Here is a 21,266-nt window from a genome sequence, read left to right on the forward strand (position 1 = left end):
GCACTAATGGTTACTCCATTTACCTCTGTTGGTTCGATTTATTAGTGCCAATTTATACCATGGCACACATGGCTGATGCCTGTCTCTCAACAAACCTGCATGTGATGAGCAGAATGACCAAACTAAACTCACAGAAACCTACTATTAGGAGGTGTCCAAGGAAGAAAAGGTTGAAAGGAAGAAAGGAAAGGGGCTTAATGCTCCAGCTCACCTAGTCATGCCCCTCCCCATCAACCTCTTATGCTTGCAGGCTAAAAGAAGAGGAAAGCCACCATTGCTAGGAATCAAAAAGAAAACCACACCAATGCAATGTATGTAACCACACCAATCAGCACAGCAAAGAACAGAATATTTCAGCTGGAACGGACCTACAACAATCATCCAGTCCGACTGCCTGACCATGTCAGGACTGACCCTAAAGCATCATGATATTGTCCTAATGTCTCTTACACACTGAGAGAAGCAGACCATCAACCACCTCTCCATAAGCCTGTCCCAGAGTCTGACCACCCTCTCAGTGAAGGGATGCTTCCTAATGTCCACCACAGATCTCCCTGGCTCAACTCTGAACTATTAATGTCAAGGGTGAAATAGTACAACTGGGTATTGCTGTAGCAGGATCCATTGGTGTTTCCAAGGGTAAAGATGAACACAGGTCGCTGTTGTTTGTGCTGCTATTTTTGAACACCTCTACAAGGCTGTGGCTGCAGAGACGAGGGTGCGCTGGCACCTACGCGGAGCCCAGACACCTGTGCACACCCACACCTCCCTGATGCACGGAGATCCAGCTGTCTCTCCCAAAAATCCCTGGCTTTTTGGACTCACACCAGCCCTGAAGCCCCTTCCTGCCGCCCTCCAGCAATGCCTGGTGCTGAAGGGGAAGGAAAAGTTGGTCATGGCCCACGCAACACCATCCCTGGAGGTGTTTAAGGGAAGACTGGATGTGGCCCTGAGGGAAATGGTCTGGCTCACAAGGTGGTGACTGGTTTATAGGATGGACTTGACAGACTCAGAGGTCTTTTCCAACCTAACTGATTGTGTCATTCACAGAAGCACAAAACTGTTAGGGTTAGAAGGTTAAGAAAGGACCTCTGGAGACCATCCAGCCCAACCCCCCTACCCAGGCAGGGTCACCTGGAGCAGGTGACACAGGAAGGCGTCCAACTGGGTTTGGAATGTCTCCAGAGAGGGACAATCCACAAAATCCCCGGGCAGCCCGTTCCAGTGCTCTGTCACCCTCAATGTAAGTAAGTCCTTACTCATGTCTAGGTGGAACTTGTGTTTCATTTTACAGCCACTTCTCCTCGTCCTGGCGCTGGGCACCTCTGTAAAGAGCCTAGCACCATCCTCCCGGCACCCGCCTTCGAGATATTCACACGCACTAATCCCTGGCGATCGGGCGAGCGGCTGGCCGAGGGGTAGGGCGGCAGCGGGGGCGGGAGGAAGCCGCCGCAGCCCCGCCTCGCCCCGGCTCCTCCCCGCGCCCTGGGAGGCGCCGCCGCCCCCGCCTCCATCTGCGGGGCGGCCGCTGTGGCGGAACCGGCTCCTCCCCGGCGCGGGCGGCGCCATTTTACCCCCCCTCCCTCAGCGGCCGTGGCGGGTGGGGGGAACAGCGCGAAGCCGTCGTCGCTTTTCCGTCCCCCTCGTTTCTCGCCTCGGTCCAGGCAGCGCGTGGAGGGGAAGGACCGAGGTTCAGTGCCTGCCCCTCGCTTTCCCCTCTCGGCTGTCCGCACACGGGGTGGGGGGATCGGGCACCACAAGCTGCTCCCACCTTCCTTCCATCCTTCCTCCCCTGCACATCTCAGCCTCCTCATCCATCCATCCATCCATCCCCAGGGGTGAGCCTTTGAGTGAGTCACCAGAGAGAGCACGCAATTAGAGAGTGTGTTGCTATTAATTAACTTAGTGAGGCTGCTCGTTGTTGGGGCCTTCAGGAGCATTGACGGGGCGGTTCCTGCCCGCGGTACCTGCGGGGCGGGGGCGCGGGGGGCCCGGGGGCGCGGCGTTTTCTGGTGGACCCTGCCCCGTCCTGTTCGTTTTGTCGTCTTGCAGCTAATCTAGGAGGTGTTCCTAGGACTTCTTTTGAAATATAATTTTTTAAAAAATACTCTTTAAAAATTATGTGGCAGCGGCCAAGCTTTGGCCTGCAGTACACTGTGTACCCTGGGTGTTGTTAATTTCTTCGTGTCACTCTGATGCTGTGAAATGTGACTAGTTTGTAAATTTCATCTGGAGGAAATGGATTTTATTTATTTTGCCTGAACAGGTGGGGTGATTCCCTAACTGGAGTCCTGTGATATTTCTTATTATGAATCCTATGCATTTGGCTGCTCATTCTTGATGAGAAGTTTTGGATGCATACATTGATGCTGTAATTTAATGGTATTTCTGATATGCCAGAATGTTCCATAAGGTCTGTAGTGTTCCTTATAGAAAATACTAATCCTTACAGAAGTTACTGGTAAATGTTAAAAGCCTAGGGCTACAGAGTCCAGAAGAATATTTCTCTGTGTTAGCTATAAGTGTTTTACTTTAGAGTATTTTTATACTTTCTGTTTACCAATCAACTGCTTCTGAGTTTCTAGAAATTACACAAATGAATGATTTGCAGTCAATGACTGCAAAGCACTTATACATGCAAAATATACATTACTGTATTTGTGAAATGGGAGCAGGAACCTGATGTTGCAGACAGTGCAAGTTTGCAGTATGGCATTAGTGTTAGTGATTTATTATGAGACGCTTGATTTCCTACAAGTGAATCTGTTTTAGGATTTGCAGCCGTGTTAGTGTTTTGCTAAAATTTTCTTTTGAAGTCTTTTATGTAACTCCCACATTAATCTCTTTCTTGGTACAGGCCTCGCTTTCCCTTTGGCTTAAGGCAGCAGTGCTTACTTGGCAGGATGCAGTGCAGCCACCTTCTCCCTTTTTGCATATCTTTCTTCACCGTTGGCCAGATCCAAGTGGTGTGGAAGGCAGTGTCAGTCCTTTTGTTAACTCTGGTGGACTTTACACAGGCTCCTATTTGCATGTTACTAATATACAAATCATATTTGTTTTTAGATTGGTTCCATTTTATCCTGTGTATTGTTGCTGTGTAGGTGGGAATGTTGATGGCCAGAAGTGGCATTTCCAACTGTAACAGGATAAAATTAAGTTTTTTTGAAAGCCCTGTCTCTGCTTGTGGAAGTTTAAAAAAGTTAGTTTTCAGTTAGATAAAGAGGTTCTTAGTTATGATGATTCTGAAGAAAAGCTTGAGGTCTAACCAAAATATATTGAAACTGCAGGAGGAAAAGCTCAAAGTTGTGTCTCTGAGAAGTAAACAAGAAATCCTTTAGTAGCATTTAACTTGTGATTTTCAAATCTATGGATTTGAAGACATTTCTTAAGGTTTCACGGGATTCTGTGGCCTTTAGAGCCTCTGACTGTCATAACCAGTTGAATTACTCTCCTGGGCTCAGTTCTGCGTAGCACAGAACGGAGCTGTTTGAGAGTTGATTAGTCAATTAGTAACTTGTCAGCATAAGCAAGCTGTAATTTAGCAAGCTACAAGTGTTTTAAGAATTGCCTACGTACAACAGCGCAGAGCAGCATTGTTCAGGTCGTGGGTGCTGTTCTGCTGTGATGCCCTGGAGCAGTGAGACCAGCTAGAGAGAGTGTCTTTCTAGGTCATCACTGCAAGGGTGTTCTAAGGCACGAGGCCAAACCCAGGCAGCCTAATTATACCATAGAAAACAACTGAGTTAATGCTCTTGTTGGAATTGTGAAATACCCAAATGTGTAGATACATAAGCATGTAAAGGAAAGGAAATCAGTTAGGCCTATGTTGTCATGGAACCATGCAGTGGTGACTCAGTTACAAGCTTATCTGGAGCTGATCAAAAGAATCTGCCTGTCAAAGGTACTGAAAATGGTATTGATTTGATCTGCTGTCTGTGTTTCAGGTACTTGGCATTTGTAGTGCTATGTGGAGTCATTTTTAATTTTAAGTAATCTTAGTAAGTGTTCTTTTGCAAGCTGTCACAGGTGAAATTTCTATTTATAAATAATCGTTGGCTTTTCTCTACCCCTGTGTTTTGCATATGTTTGAAGTATCGTGTTTGATTACAATCAGACTTTCACAGAGTCAGCTGCAAAATTTCTAGTTCACACAGCTCCTTAAGCCATTGCAGAACTACAGTAATGGAAAAAAGGGGTCAGGAGCTTGTTTGGAAGATGTGATTTCCAATAGACTTTTGCTGAAATGTAGGTTTTGTTACTTGAAATGTCACTCAAGCATATGATTTTTAAAAGCACTTAACAATGAAGAGCTCTATTGATAATTCTTCTGATTAAGCCCAGTACTGAGGTATACTTGGGAGAAATGTTCATTTTTGAGGAAACAAGAATGCATTTCAGCAGGAAGTTACTGGATATCATATGTGACTATGAGATCTCTGAAAGGGATTGGGTGGCCTCAGCGTTACTGACACATTGTTAGACCAACTTCTAAAGATCTAATTTTCATGCTTTGACCTTATATTAAAGCCATGGCTCTTTTTCCTGTAGTTTTACTTGAATTAAAAGTTGAATAGATGAACAACAACGGGAGTAAATGTTTTCTCCTCCAGAGAATTTATACTTATGGTGGCAAACATTGATTTCTGCAACAGGGACAGCTCCACAACAAGAAGTATTTAAAAATAATCTTAGCTATAGATTTGGCTGCTCATTCTTGATGAGGAATTTTGGATACATATGTTGATGCCATAACTTGATCATATTCCTGATATGCTAGAATATTCAATTAAGGTCAGGGTGGAACTATATTATGAAATTATTTTAATTGTTTATCACATAGTGAATCAAACACAGCTCAGGGTGATAAGAGAGGAGAAGGGTCGATGTAATCAGTGTGATAGGTTGGGAAGGTGCCATTTTGAAAGGAGGTGAAAGTTTAGACAGAAAAGTTATACCAAGGAAAATACAGTTTAAAGCTAATGATAACTTGGTTATGCTTCACAGAAAATCCACCTTTGTTAGTAAACCCTTATTTTTTAATTTACTTTAAATGGAACTAAAGACAGACAGGGACCCATGCTCACTAAGGGAGTTGCTTGCTGGCCAATGAGCAGTAAAACATATTGACAGGGCTAACCTGACCTCTGCATATTAATACAGGAATGCTTTACTCGTCAGGAAAAGCAAAATACTGAGAAGTCATATTTGGGCCTTGTTCATCCTTGCATGCTGAAATCAAGTATGCAAATCCTTGATGCCTTGGAAGCTTTTTATTATCACCAGACCTGTGAGCACACCTTGTGTTTTCTTCACTGAAAATCGCCAGTGGTTCCCATGGGGAGGTCACGACCACTGAATTGCATCTCTATACAATTATTAAATCATTCATATAGAAGGTTTGTAATACCAGTATATTAAGAAAAAACAACTGCTAGTTGAAATAAATTTAGGGTTATAGGAGTCAGATTCTAGAAGCTGTGAGAACTTGGCTGTTAGTTTCAAGTTTTTTGGTCTTTACACTGCTTTCTTAAAGCATTTTTAGGAAGGAAGGAAAAAGTAATTTGTGCTTAATTTGCAGTGCTATTAACTGCCAATGTGTCACAAAGCTCTGCAAAAAAGTGTGCACATTTAGTCCAGAGGGAGGTGGGTGTATATATTAGATTCATTTTGCCTGCTTCCTTGTTAAAAACAAATGTATCGCTTCTGGAGAAGGATGGAGCTGTGATGAGACTGGAGTTGGAAACTCTGAGAAGTGTTTGTAAACACCTCCAGATGGGAAGGCAGAGCTCTCATGTAAAATTCTTCTCTGTATTTCCCAGTCTCGAATAAAACAGTCACATCTGTGTATTAGTATTCTTTCAGCAGTCCAGACCATTCTGTGGTCTGGTTCAGAAGAAGTTTTAAGTAACTGTCATGTCTAACATGGGGATGGACAAATAGTAGCTTCAAATATGAGGGCATGCTGAGTCATTTTGAGTAAAACACAGCAGTTGTTGCACACAGTGGAGTCAGAAGGTTTTATTTTAATCTGAGTTTGCTTTAGTGACTCTTCTTTCCTTGCTAAGTCAATTGAGAAAGTTGTGCTTGTTTACTGCATTCATGTAAGGTCTTTAGTAAAAGTAATGCACAAAGACATGAGGAAGGATTATTTTATCTTCAGGGACGATGAATAGGACAGTTCTAAAGATAAAATAATTAGGATATGTGTTATTCTTTGGATGAAAACCTATGCCTACCTGTATTAGAAGATTTGTTTTACCTGTTGCTATCAGCCGTGCATGTTTCTTCTCTAACTTCTGCATGGGAATGAATGACTTAATGGCCTTTTAAATGGACAGGGGAAATTATGTTCAGTTGTATTCCTTGTATTTGTGTGGGCTTTCCAAGCATGTTCTGTTCCAAGAGAGTGTCATGGTTAAAGATGAGATACTTATTTGTCTGGGTGGTGAAAGCTGGGCTGTGCATTGACAGCTATAAGATGAATTTTTCTTTCTGGTATTCAGTTTAAAATAAAACTACCCTAAGAATCTGGTCTATCAAGTAATAAATGGAAGCAGCAGCAGCAGATGTAATGTGTTATCCTTAGAATGAATAGTGCATGCATTCTGCTTTGTGGTACTTTGTTAATTAATTAAAAATGAAAGAAAGCTGAGATTGCCGCCCGAGCTTTGAACAATATTCTTGTGTGCAGACCTGGTGCAGATGTGTCCCTGCCTGCCCACAGATTGCTTCTAATCCTGTATTTGGTCTGACTGTTTCCTGAAAGTTTGTGTCTACTTTATCTGCTTGGCTTTTTAAGATGCTGTGCTTAGAGAATATGAAAGTTACTCATCCTGTTTCCTGTAAGCAAAAACATTTCTTAATTGTTGCCCATAAAGCTTGTAGTTTTTGACCTGAGCAGGTTAGAGGATGATAAAGTAATTTCATTGTATACTATCAGTCATTATTTTGTTGTAAATCCTAGATCACACATGCCCTATGCTTATCTGAGACCCTCTCTAGTTCCAGCCTGCTTGAACAGCTCAGGAGTACTTAAGGGCTTCACACTTAGTGTTTTAATTTTCAGTTAATTTGTGCTACTGGGAGAGTCAGTGACAAGCAAAACAGTATATGTGCTCTTGCATTTGGTTATGGGGTATTGGGGGTTTTTTAACTTTCTCTTATTTTTTATAAGAGTTTTGAGCATACGGTCAGCCAATCTTGCATGTGTTCGGCAGGGTTATGGTGTGTTTTTGTTTTTTAGAAGAAGTGCAGTAACAAAAATCTGTATTTCCTGTAGTTAATTAAGTTCTTACATCTCCAGTCCTAGAAGACTCTTATCCTATACCCTCTTGTCAGCTGGTGAGGCCATGAAATACTCAGTGGTAACAGACTAGTTAATCTAATTACTCTGAAGTAGAGGGTGTGGAAACAAAAGCATTAATTTTGATTTTGTCTTAATTCATAGTTATATTGGCTTTTCTTTCCTTCCTGTTTTGTTTGAGTTTATATAAATGAAAATTTGTCATTCTTTAAGTTTTTGCATGGTTTCGGGTTATATGCAAAACGTATTTATGAAAAGATGATGTGACAACCATGTTAGATGTATGCTCGATGAATTAAATAATTGTAATGGTAACTTCTACTCTGTGTTACTCAGTGTAAAAATTTTTGCAGGGATGCTGCTATTTTTTTGTAATCATGCACCTTCTTTAGCCTATAGACATCAGACAGAATATCTGCAAATCCACATTTGTTTTAAACTGACCCAGCAAACTTAGGTATTTTTTTTCCTTGTGGTGAAGTGACAACTGTTTTACTATTAACTTTTTCTGAGTGAGTCTAAGTCAGCTGTCAGACCGCCTGTTAGAGGGCTGTTCTGTAGTGACTCTGGGTGCATCTTTCTCCTTGATCTTCGTGTGACATTTCGGCAGTGGGGATTGCTGAAGATGTCTGAGTAGTGTCTGAAAAACCTTGACTGATTCTCTGTTGTTCAGCCTGGAGAAGGGGAGACCTCCCAGCACCTTGCAGTATCTAAAGGAGCTCCTTGAGAGCTGGAGAGGGTGTGCAGTGATGGGACAAGGGGGCATGGTTTGAAGCTGAAACAGGGAGGTTAAGATAGAAAAAGAGAAGTTCTTTGTTGTGAGGGTGGTGAGGCTCTGGAGCAGAGGAGTGGTTTCAGCCCTATCTCTGGAAGTGTTCAAGGCCAGCTTGGATGGGGCCCTCAGCAACCTGGTGTGATGGAAGGTGTCCCTGTACATGGCAGGGGGTTGGAATGAGATGAGTTGTAAGGATACTACAGAATGGTTAGAAAGCGTGATTTTATATATTATTCATGTGTTAATATATTATAGGATATTGCCTAAATGTATAACCCTTACATCATGTTTTAGGAGCACTGGAATTCCAATTTTTGTCTCTCAGCTGGACCTTGAATAAATACTTGGGTTATACAGATCACTTATTGATTGTAGAAAATTTAGTGTAAGTTAATATTGCTTGGTAATTTCAGAGTGGATATGAATATGAAGGAGGGCTATGAAACAGAAATCTACCCAGGTATCTTACTGTGGTGAGAGGGATGGGCCTAAACCTGATGAGAAATGACTTAAAATTTGTTTCCCTCAACTGGTAACTTTTGTTCTGCTGATTCATATGGAACAAGTGTTTTATGTTATGACTCTTCAATATAAAAGACATAGAGATTACAGCAGATGCTTTTAAACATTTATATTAGTGATTATGTATACCTTTGAATGTGTGTATTTTACTATACATTTGGTTGCAATGTTTTACTTAGGAGAAAAGAATTTATAAAAGCTGGGCCTACTTGGATAGGAGCTCAAAATTACCAGTCCAAATAGTGTTAATCAGAAGTTATCTTCTTGCTAGAGTTCATGATTAAAATTTAGCACATTGAAATAATCTGTGACTTAATCTGAACATCTGAATTCATTTTATAGAATATGGCAAACAGCTGCATTTCAGTTTGGAGCTAAAACAAATACAGTATATCTACCCATTGAAGATCACTGTAGGCTTTTCAGTTCCATGATAGCTGTGCTTACTGAAGAAAATTTATTTGAGAGTGCTTCTGCTTTTGAATTATCTTTTATTTTATTTTATTTTTTTAATGTCCGGAAGAAAGGAAATAGAACATACGGAGGATGGGACTTTGATGTGTAAAGAAGTTAATTATCTAAACCATCAAACAAAATGTGGGCTGTGGAATTAATTATTGTAAAGGGTCTGATGAAGCCTGACAAGCTGTTGGTTTTTTATGTCAAGAAAATGCTGTACACCTGCTTGATTTGAAAGTTAAATAGTTTGGTTGCAATAGGAGGACCCAAGTTTGTAGTGAAGCAGTAGCTGGTAAGTTTTCAGCTCTCAAACCACTGAGATGTAAAGCCCTTCAAATTTTTTTAATTGAACTGTTCTTGTCCTCTTGGAAGGCAGGAACATAAGAAGGGATTTGGTCTAGAATAGGACATGCATGAATCACAGGTCTTATGCTCTGAGGAGGCAGCTGTGGAATTGGGCCCCATGGTTTTTGGGAATTTTGGGAGAATGTTTCATAAATTAGCAGAACAGAACCTCGTGGACAAAGCACAATCTCTGTCATGGATGTTCAAAGAAAATAGTTATATGCTTCAAGTGATGTAATTAGTTTTAAAAAGCTCTAAATTAAAAAAAAAAAAAAAAACCTCCTTCAATCTTTGAATGTTTTTCAGTTTTTAATGTATACACTGTTAATTCTCTATTCAGGAGTATTGCTACTGTGGTATTGGCTATAAAAATATAGCTACTAAAATTAATCCTAATTAGTCCCAATAAAATGATGAACATTAAAATACATATATATTTCTAAATCTTTAGGCTGTTTCTGCTATGGTGGGTACAAAGGCAGCTTCCTCTTAACTCCCTTCCATGGGTGTATGAGGCTTTCCTATAAATGCAGGCACCTTTCTTTGTTTCTTGTTTTTTATTTTTTAAATTCTGTAATTTGACTGTTTAGTTTAGATGACTGGTAACTGCTGATTATGGCAGGATCATGACAACATTTAGCCTTGTGTGTAACTACTCATGTGATTAAAATCAGACTTGAGTGGGAGTAAACTTGTGATTCAAGTTACACATGTGCGTAAGTGCTTGCAGGATAGGGACCTAAATTAGAATCTGCCTGAAGATGAAGTGAAGTCTGATAATCTACATGAAAGCATTAATAAAAAAATTAAATTTATGACAACAAGTTGGGTGGGGTAGGGAGGCTGTACAAAGGGATCTGGAAGGGCTGGATTAATTGACCAAGGCCAGTTTTATGAGGTTCAACAAGTTCAAGTGCTGGATGCTGTACTTAAGTCACAATAACCTGGTGCAGTGCTGCTCACTGGGCAGAGTGGCTGAAAAGCTGCTCAGTGGGAAAGGACCTGGGGGTGCTGTTCAATAGCGGCTGAACCTGAGCCAGCTGTGCCCAGGTGGGCAAGAAGGCCAAAGGCACCTGGGCTGTGCCAGGCATGGTGTGGCAGCAGGGCCAGGGCAGTGACTGTCCCCTGTGCTGGGCACTGCTGAAGTCACCTCCAGGGCTGTGTGCAGTTCTGGGCCCCTCGGTTCAGGAAGGACATTGAGGGGCTGGAGCGTGTCCAGGGAAGGGAACGGAGCTGGAAAAGGTTCTGGAGCACAGGTCTGATGAGGAGCAGCTGAGGGAGCTGGGAAAGGGGCTCAGCCTGGAGAAGAGGAGGCTCAGGGGGGACCTTCTGGCTCTGCACAACTCCCAGACAGGAGGAGACAGCCAGGTGGGGTGGTGCCTTTCTCTTGAGTACAAAACTGTAGGAGAAGCGGAAACCGCCTCAAATTGTGCCAAGGGAGGTTCAGATAGTGGGAAAAACTTCTTCACAGAAAGAGTGGTGAAACACTGGAACGGGCTGCCCGGGGAAGTGGTGGAGTGGATTTCTGTTCTAGAGAGCAATCTTAGCATTTGAATTTTGAAATGGAGAGAGATAGAACCTCTTACAGCACAGCATGCTATAGCAGTATAAAGCTTTTATGGTCGCTGCTACTAATAGTGCAAGAAATGAGCAGTACAACTCAACTGTTACTGGTGTGTAGCAAACTAGAAGACTGAGAAATATAGTGAGAATATATCTTGTTTATCAGGGGATTTGCACAGTATGCAGTTTTGTATTAATTTTTTTGAAGGCAAAAATGAAACTCCCTTGTCCATATTAATGGAGTTTTCCATAATAAAATTTTAAAATTATTTTTAAAAAATTAAATATCTCAAAGCCATTTGACTTGCATATTATTAAAGAGGAAAATGTAGATTTATAATTACTTCACAGAATATAAGGAAAATTGTCCTGGATTTGCTTTGGAGTTCTTGAATGAGATATTTATATAGAAAAGCTGTAAAATACTTTGTGGAAAGATAGTACCTTCAGTGCTATGAGTATTCTCATGGTGGTCGGGTCTCACTCTTTCTAATGCCTTTCTGTTTTAAGAATTTAAGTTGTGTGTGTGAAGGGGGTGTTTTATAAAGGAAGTTTCTGATCTCTGTGCTCATAAAGTTTTAGCTGGCTTTTTGTGAGAATCTCTTTTACTCCTCTTGGCCTTGTTGGAGATGGTGTGGATGTGATTTACTGGTGGTTAGGCTATGCAGGAATATAAGAGGGCCCAGAGATTCTGGTGTCTGTGAATACCATCTATTCCTGAATAGTGGTGTTTTTGTCTTAATGCTTTTCCATACCTCTGAATTGTTATTTTAGAAATAGTACATGTTTCCAGTACTTTGGTTACAGTAAACATCAACTCAAGCTTTCTATTGCCTCACCTATTGCTTCTTTTTTGCATGCAGAACCTTTACCTTCCACGTCACTCCAAATACCTTTTCTTCCTTTTAAATATCTAGTGTGAAGTGTGTATGTGCTCTCTTGGAAATGAAATACAAGTGTTGTAAGTGCTGTTATGTCTTTGTTTACCCAGATGAGCAGCACTGTGGCCAGTCCGATGTCAGCAGTTGCCTCTTCGAGCAGTGGAAGAAAATCAACAAGCTTTACACTTGAATTGCAGAGTATGATGTGAGTAGTCAGTCAAACTATCTGGCAGTATCTGCATTGTGTATTCATATTTTAGTTGATTTCTTAGAATGTGTGAGTAAGGGTGATGGAGGAAAGAAGAGCAGGTGTTAGTGATGGAGCTGTTAGTGTTTTACTTCTGATTTGTAAAACATTCAGAGATGACTTGGGTAAATAAAACCCACATCCTCTATTGAAATGACAGTAAATGCTGCTGAGTAAAGAAATATGTTTTTAATATTTACTTTAGAAGTCTTTAGAGTCCTGTATTTCTCAGCCCTTCATCAAAGAAAGCTAAGCTTCCAGTTGTCACAGATATGTTTTTGAGCATTTTGATGTTTTTTAACATCCTTCAGTGCTAATACAGAGAGATAAACTGCTGAGATCATTATTGCTGATGAACATTATTGCTGAGATCAATATTGCTGATGAAATTGTGATACGGAATGCTTGTAAATAACTGGAGTTTGCCAGACAGGAAGCAAATTTTAAAAAAAAAAAGTTACTTATTCTTTTAAATGAACGCTGGATTCTCAGAAACACAGAATCTCAAGCTGTGAGATTATATGATTTTGTAATTTGGTGGTGAGAGTAAAAGCTGTGCTGCTTCTAGTCATATGTTGTAGGTTTGCCTTCACTGTTGTATAACAATTTCTCACCTGATTTACTGCATGGGCAGTGGATGCATAAGGAGTTACTTGTCTCCGTTTAAATTCTACCAAGAGTTCCCTTTGCAAAAGTGAAAGATGTAATATGTTTTCAGTTAAGTGTCCTTATGAGATCACTAGGTTGTTGTCAGATGGATAATGAGATACCTTCCACTGAGAGTACTTTTCAGTATAATGTAAATAAGAGCGTTTCCTTGTGCATTGAATCTTCTAATATAGATGAGTACATTGTGACATCAGTGTTCTACTGTATTGCGTCTTCTTTGGATAGAATAATATTACTGCTCTCTCTTCTTCAAGAGAATTCTGTTTGCTATTTGTTCACATCTCTTAAGGTCATCTATTCTGAAAAATAAAACTGTTGTTCTTGGTTGAGAAAAATAAATGTAACTGTATTTAAAAAACCAAACTTCAGAGTCAAATCCTGTACATCAGTTTGGATCAGTGTCTGGGGAGCCTGCATTTTATTGGATTGTGGACTTCCTGATAAAGTGTTTTGAAACTCCCCTTCCCCGCCAGTGTACACACAGTTCTGTCAGAATGCAGAAGTTATTGTTGGCCATATATATGGAAGGAATAGATATTTTCCTTTTGCTTCAGAATTGGTGCAGTTATCCTTTGAAAGCTGTGCAAACAGATCATCTGTGTCCAGAGTAACATATTTCACAGCTTCATTAAACTAGTAGGAACTGAGGAAATTCCTTGACTGCAATGAGCACATTGAAACTTAAATTTTTATTGTTTGCTGTGGAAGAAAAAAAAGGAGACTTTTAAAAATGATAGAGTGCCAGGGATGAACCATGCAGAAAAAAAAGACAACTGTTTCCTTTGGCCAGGGCTATAAAATTAAGTTATGCCTTTAAAAGAACTTTCTGTGCTCTGACAGAAGCTGACATTTTTTATAAACGATGTGATTTAGGAAGTTACGGATTCTCCCGTTTAGGCGATTTATAACAAATTCTTGCTGACATTTTAAGATCCTGGGAAATAGCTAAGACTGGAGCAATGCAGTGCAAAAGAGGTAACATCTTCTTAAAGAAAAGAAAACAGAGGCTATCTCTACCTAATTTCTTATTTTCAAGAGAAGGATCACCTATTTGCTGTAGTTTTTATGGAGTAATATGAAGAGTAACTTAACTGGCCCTGCCTTTCTCAACAAAACATGTGCAGCAAGAAGATGAACTTTTGAGAAATAAGTCATATAGAGACATTAAGTGCTAATCCAGAATGTCATGTAGTAGTTTGTGTTGCATTTAAAAATGGGCTGTTGGATTTTAGGATTTAAAAGGCAGAAAGAAGAGAAAGTCTGTTTTTGGAGTAAAATATCAAATCCTGTTCTAATCCAGTGGCAAGATCTGGAAATCTCTGGATAAGAATATCTCATGGTCTGAAGGTGATATCTTTGATTAGTGCGTAATTTGCAGCACGGAAGTGTTGAGCCGGGGTTTGATTCCATGGAATGTTTAAATTTACATGTAATGTTAAGCTTGTGAGTAATCACACTTAAGGTGAGGAGGTTATTCATGTGCTACATCTGTTCCATACACTACACCTCTTTTTGAACCATGGCATTTTAAGGGAATGAACTGAATCCTGTTGTAAAATTGTGTTTTTATGATAAGCTCAGAAGGGTTTTTCTGATTTATTTGAGAAGGCAAGAAGTATACAGGAGCCTTGAAATCACAAAATAATGCAAAAAAAGCTGTCTCAAAATGCGTACAAGTTTTTCAGTGTATACATAGATACTTTACTAATGAAATTATTCTGGTTTTCCATTAAGAATATTTAAGATATGTCCTTGGATTTGAAGAAATCTTTTTGTTTGTTGAGAAAAGAATCTGGTTTGTATGATGCCTGAATAGTGCTGTGTAATTGGTGATACTGTATGTGCTGATTATCTTGAGAAGAATGCTTCTTAATCAGATTGTCACAAATCATCCAAACACAAGTCAATTTGCAATGCACTCCCTTTTGCGTAGTTACATTTGGCTTTTAATTGTTTAGCCCTTGGAATTAAATTATGTTTCTGTTATACTAATTTAAAAGAGAAAAGTGCTATGTAGAGCTTGCTTCAACTTCTACATTATTTGTACTTGGATTTTTTGTTATGGTACCACGGAGTGTACAGCAGTAGGTGTTAATAATTTTAAAAAAGAGTTTTCAGCACATCTAGTGCATTTTGCTGATGTTTCTTTTACTAACTTTGGCTGATCTACAGCCTGTTTCCAAGCTAACTGCTCATGTTAGGTGGGTTACACTTAAATTACAGTTCTGCCCAACAGATTCACAACCATGCTGATTTCACCGTAGCCATTAAAATTCATAATTTGGTAGAGATCATCTATTTTGTAGTATAAGCACTAGTTGCAGAGTGAATTTCTGGAACCCGTGACAGTCCAAAAATTGCAGCTACACAAGGAGGTTTTTAACTCCCCTCAGTAAAATGCCTTGACTTCTCAAAGCTATCTTAGATATTTACAAAAATTTTAATTACTATTATCTGAAGTTTCTTAATTAGCTCTTGTGACATGCTTCATACCAAAAATCAAATTTTGATGGTATAGGGTTGTAAGGATACATTTTAATGGTGAAAGTATTGAGGAAAACAGTGTTTTAATTTGGTTTAAATTTTAAAAATTTTAATTTGGTGTAAACTTTCTGGTTATTGACAGTATTTGCAGAGATGAGTATTAAAACAATAATATTCATTGCTATGATATCAAATTACTGCTCCTAATTGATTGTGTCTTTCCAGACAGTCAAAATGTCTTCAGGTATTTCAAATGCAGTTCCCTACTCATCTTCCTCCAGCTTGTAGCTTACACTCACCTCTGTTACACTTCTGTGTTGTGCTAGTGTGTAATAGAGTTACTAATAAATTCTTCATATTCCCTTTTTTAATGAATATAATATTTATAATCTTTTTTTTCCAATAGGAATTGGGGCCAGTTCTTAAATCTTTATTACGGCTTTTTGAACCTGTCTCCCTGACTCTTGGGATATTTACGTTATCTCTGTTACTAAAGCATTTAATGGTTTTGCAATATTGTCAATAATATTTCCCATTTTAGACTGGGTAGTAAATAGTGATTCTAGACCTCTGGTCACTCAAGGAGTATCTAGAATAAATGTATTTTTATTTCAGGCTTGCAAACACTGCATGTTATTTTTTTTTCCTAAATAAGGCATGAGCTATAAAATATCCTATTTATTACCTGTTGCAACCTTGCAAACTTGTCAATCAAATAAGTTGTCTTTAGGGGTTTTACTTAATTAGGATTTCTCATCCATTCAGAGATGACAACATCTTAGGGAATATCATCCTACATTTTTAAATGTGCATTGAAATAACAGGAAGGATGGCCTCTGAACTGATCTGTCCTCCTGCCAATGAATTTGGATAACCTCTGCTGACTTGAGTTGAATTACAGTTTGTTCACCACTGAATCCCTGGAAGATCTCATTGATTTCTTCTAATATCTGGTGCTAAATTTATTTTCATATTCAGAAATGAAAATTCTGTTTAACAATAGTTCTTACATATGGTAAAACAGTGTTTTCTTATCAGTTAGAAAGTTCAGGGAACTTTCTGTTGCTCAGTGCTGAAGAAATGCCCACTGCATGTAGCAGTAAAGAAATGCTGTGATTCCGGAGCTGTGCTTTGCTAGACTGGTTTGTATTTGTGTGTTAATCCAGTTGTGAATACCATAATTACTCAAATGCTTCAAGTTACTCACATTACATGCTAACAAAAGAAAGATACACAATATGCATTTTGGGTTGTTTACATGAGCACTGAACATTTTACCCAAAGGGTTGCACTAGGTGATTTACTAAGATAGCTTTTAAAATATATTCTCTGATTTCTAGATACTGTACAAAATCTTTGGCATTCTTGCTAGTTGTTATGGTCAGCCGGGTACCGGGTTTTTGATAAACATCTTACTTTGTTATCTAATCTTCAAAACACAAATGGCTTTCTTACATATCTTTGTTACAATTGGTTTTGTTGCTGCAAGTCCAGTTTACATTTGTTAAACTATGTCCTTGATTATTTTGTTGTTTTATTCTTTTATTTTTCTGTTATTTCTAAATGTGTCAGCTTGACTCACCCTATAAGGCAGATACAAGTATGGGAACTGCCATTTCCCTCATGCCTGGTTCCTCATGAGGTTTCACCTCATGCCAGGTTCAGTTCTTCCCCAGGAAAAAGTTTTTAGAGTGTTGGCTTTCATATGTCTTAGGTTTCATGGTCCGCTGAGCTCATGCGGACCTCAATTCTACTTGAAACAAGTAAATGATTATAGAGACTAGGAAGTTATGCTGAATAGACAGTCTAGATGATTGTTTTTAATAAAGTAGTCCAGAATTTATCTAGCACAAAACGAGCGTGTGCTTGAGCTGAACGTTAGTAATTATTATATCACACTGTATGATGAGGTATGGTAGTATTCACACTGCCCTGCTGTGACTGATACCTTATGGTTTCTTTTGGTTGTTTGTTTATCCATCTTTGCTTTGAAGTTGATCAGTAAAATCATCTGACTTTGGATAGTTCGTTTGGCATGATGGTGGAAGAAAACATCAGTAATGACCTGGCTGAGGGAGTACTTTGGTTAACCAAACTGTAATTTGGGACTGTAAAGAATTTCTCTATTCTGTCCCATACTTGTTTACCATATTTGAACCCAGAATTGTGCTGAGATTGCACTGTTTAAAAATAAATAACCAGTTTAGCCTACTGAACTGAAACCCTTCCCTGCAAGCACGCAGGGAGCGCTTTCCCTCTTGGGTAGAGATGATGGCAGGGCAGCGGCAGCAGATGTGGTACGTGGTTATCAGATCATGTGTGGCTTTTCCTATCTACCTCATTAAATATATGAGGCAAGAGTGGTATGAGATAGAAAACTAGGGCCAGAACTAAGTTTTCCTTTTATAGGTAGGATGAAATACAGGAAGGAAATTCATTAGAGAGAAATTACTACAGCTCTTTCTGATGCGGATGTGGTATTTTTAAGCTTTTAAAGGCAGAGTCTCTTCTTTGCACAGCACTTAGCTCTACAGGATTTTGCTGAGGAGGCCTGATAGGGTTTGCAGAACTGTTAATAAAAGATGTAAGAGCTGAAATGGAGTGAGTTTCAAAAAAGCTATTTGAAAATTCATTTTTCAGGCTTCCACATTGCTGTACTGCATTTGAAGTATAGTTATTTTAGACCTCTCTTTTGTAATAGCACAGTTTCATTTTACCTTTTAGTAGCAGAGTTCACTTGAAATACAACCTGAACTTGACCTTATTAGTGTCAAACTGTCTGAAAAACACTTATTTTATCTCTTGCTTCTTTCTCTTAGTTTTTGCTGAGAACCTTGTCCCTGTTTATGAAAGAGGAAGAGGTGATGGAGGATCTTAATTAGTATATTGAGTAGTACACACACATGGAGCAAAGAAATTATTGAGTGTCTGTACAGAATTACGAAGGAACATTTCTGCAACTAATTTAAAAATTACATTTGTACTCAGTCTGAAGAAGAAACACGAGAAGGATGTTTTTATGAAGGAAGACTGGAGATATTAATCTGGGTAACAGCTTTTTCTATAAACAGAATTAGCTGAAGTTTAGCATTAGTCTGGGTTATGTGTGTCTTGTGTTTCTGCTCTACTAGTACTTTATTTTTCTCTTGTCAGTTCAAAGTTAATGTAAGTTTTGCAGTTCATTTGTGAAATCAGTTTTGTTAAGTATGAGAACAGTTTCTCTAAGTTTACTGTGTCCTCAGTTCTGCTCAGTTTTTTTCTAAGTTGCATACAGCTTCTCAAGCTTCCTGTGTTTGAAATTTTGTTTTGAATTGAAATATTTTAAGATATATGGTTCCAGGATTTTGAGCTTAGATTCCTGAAACTTTCTGGTTTCAGGTTTTGACAGGTTGCTTTAAGGTATCATCTAGTACCTAAGTAAAAGATTATAAAATTTGGAAACTATTTACCCTACTTGAGTGAAGACATATATGTTGTAACCAAATACTGATTAAGCCATAAATTAATATGATAATTAAATTCAGCATTTTTAAACTTTTATTTCCCCAGTGTAATAAATTGTAATACATTAGTTCTAGCAGACTGAGCCTGAAAATCCAGTCTAGCTGTAACTGTGACCATAACTGGCAGATGCTGCTCAAGTCTTCAAACTGCAGCTTCTTGCATCATTTGCAATCTGTTTGTTTCAGTCACATTTAATTTGACACTACTGATTGTGTGTGGTGTGCAGTATTGTTACAGGACATTATTCATCTATAGAGAACAGCAGCAAGGTGGACATTAGAGCTGTGCTTGGCTTTATCATTCTTCTGAAGTCATTCTGCCCCATAGAGTTATTTCCAGTTGCATTAGGTAGTTCATTGAAATGTACAGTCTGAATGTCCATAGGTGACCACAGTTAGAAGAAGGATAGTGATGGTTGCTCCGTGTCCTAGGTGACTGACTCTGAGCAACTTGCCCATTGCAGCTATTTCTGGCTCATTCAGCTCTCAGTTCTGTGGCATTGGAGGCCACTGCTTGTCTTTTTAATTATAAATTTTTTTACTTTTTTTCCTGAAGAACAAAAGCTGTATTGTCCTCCCCAGATTTTGCTGGAGTGTTGCTGAAGTCTGTCCCCCTGGTACGTGTCCATCTCTTCCGAGGTGCCTGACATCCTGAGCAGTTACAGAAATGTGCTTGTTTTTCTCTATCACTGTGAGTTCAACATAGTAATTTAGACTATGACGTTCTCCCTAAATTGGTCTGGAAGGTGATTAGTTTATCCCTGGATCCCACACTGGCTCTGGGACTTAGAATGAACCAGCTAAATAATGATAGATGGAATATTTATCCTTCTGCATATAGTCTAGTACGTTGAGTATATAACACCATCCATTTCTTAAAATGTAAATATATAAATAGCTTTATTGTACTTTTAATTTTCATCAGGTTAATCTTTCTCTATTATTTGACTTTGTTACATGTATAAGAGATAAGTAAAAATAAAAAATCTATATAATATCCTACATATCAAATGTCTCTCTATATGATGTTTAATTTTAAATCCCATAGACCAGTATTTGATCTTCCCATGTGTTTCTGTAGGACCTTTTTTAATGACACATGGAGTCATTGCAGTGATTACAAGGAACCCACCTTCCCCTCCACAGTCCCAGGGCTGTGAAATAACTGAACAGTGTTTCTTGCAGCTTGACTCTAGAAATGGTAAATAATAATTTCACAGTTGTGATAAAACTGGATGGCAGAAACCGCAGTAAGGACACTGGAAAGTGGGTGCAGAAAGGACAAGAAGGAGTCTAATGATAACGGTCTAATGATAACATGCTAATTTATTATACAAAATAATATTGACCGTTTCTTTAAGGTATTAATGGTGACCTGGTTTTAGTTTAAAAAAAAAAACACTACCAAGGACATGTAGTTTGTGATTAAAATTGTTTTTGCTTTTGTAGAAAATGCTGAGTAAACAACTTATTTGCTCTCTTGACTTGGTGACTTCTTTTGCTTCTTCAGTTTTCGGACAAAAAGCTCTAAGGACTTTCTGGTGTTAAAAAGCAGCAGCTTCTGACCTAATGTACCCTTCCCTGAACGATAATGTTTCTTTGTTACTTATTTTTAGCTCAGATTGTTTTTCTCCCCTTTCCCCCAACATGATTTGTACAACCTTTAGAAAATTGAGTAGTTGTGGTTTTGAATCATCCTCCGTTTCTAGACTGAATGAGTTTTTCTGAAGAAGCACAGGATTGCTTGTGAGTGGGCCTTTTTCTTACTTAAAAAGGCAACAGCCATGACAGTTTTACCCCCTGAAAAAAAGCAGAAAATCTATAGACCCTTAATAGACTGCATTGTGACCCTGGAAAGGACAGCGTGTTAAGTACTTACTTAATTTTGTACCAATGGTATATTGCTAGCAGATGTCCTTTGTTTTGTTTTTACTGTGATTCAGAGCCATTTGGATAAAACATTTTGAGGGAGTATATTTTGGTCCTGAAATAAAGCATGACTATCCATTTAGAAACTACAGTAATACTTCATTGTGTATCAGTCTATATTTGACTCCTTGTTTGGGTTTAAAGCCTTTAGCATATCAAGTACAAGTCTAAGTACTGTTATCTTGCTGTGCTTTTGGTGAAGCACAGCAAGATAGCATGAACAGCTGATGTATAAATACTGATTTAAAAAAAGCCTTAAAGGAATAAATTTGAATTCCACAAAGTATAAATAAATGTGTTTGGTTGTTTTAAGTGTGGGAGAAGGCTAATGAACTTGATGGCAAATTATTTTTTTTCCTATTAAAGTAATTAATACTTTTGTATTAAAAAAGATCCCTGTTAATTCTGCAAATAAGGTAGCTCCCTTCTAAACCAATCTTGTAGCTTTTATATTCTGAATTACTCACAGGCAATCAATAACCTGAGGGGTCAGCCTGTACTGTTTATATTGTGTGGATTTTCTTTTAAATGGATACATACACACTCATTCTCAATGCCTCGCCAGTATTCCTGCACAGTTAAATAA

At 38.7% G+C, this 21,266-nt stretch overlaps 2 protein-coding genes across 5 annotated transcripts in view; one reads left to right on the forward strand and one right to left on the reverse strand.

The window, feature by feature from the left end:
• Window positions 1-21,266, reverse strand: part of RUNX2 (RUNX family transcription factor 2) — a 147,869-nt gene that overhangs the window by 106,489 nt on the left and 20,114 nt on the right. The gene's annotated exons all lie outside the window — the stretch shown is intronic.
• The window catches only part of SUPT3H (SPT3 homolog, SAGA and STAGA complex component), a 255,374-nt gene continuing 235,653 nt past the window's right edge, over window positions 1,546-21,266 (forward strand). For 2 of the 3 annotated variants that reach the window (XM_041426201.1, XM_041426199.1), the window contains exons 1-2: window positions 1,546-1,838; window positions 11,959-12,053. In XM_041426201.1, the coding sequence (XP_041282135.1) occupies window positions 11,959-12,053 (95 nt within the window). In that variant the 5' untranslated portion in view covers window positions 1,546-1,838. The remainder of the gene's footprint in view (window positions 1,839-11,958; window positions 12,054-21,266) is intronic. The other variant, XM_041426200.1, reaches the window with a different exon arrangement.

This window comes from Onychostruthus taczanowskii, unplaced genomic scaffold, assembly GCF_017590055.1.
Source record: "Onychostruthus taczanowskii isolate IOZ18803 unplaced genomic scaffold, ASM1759005v1 scaffold90, whole genome shotgun sequence".
Classification (NCBI taxonomy): Eukaryota; Metazoa; Chordata; class Aves; order Passeriformes; family Passeridae; genus Onychostruthus; species Onychostruthus taczanowskii.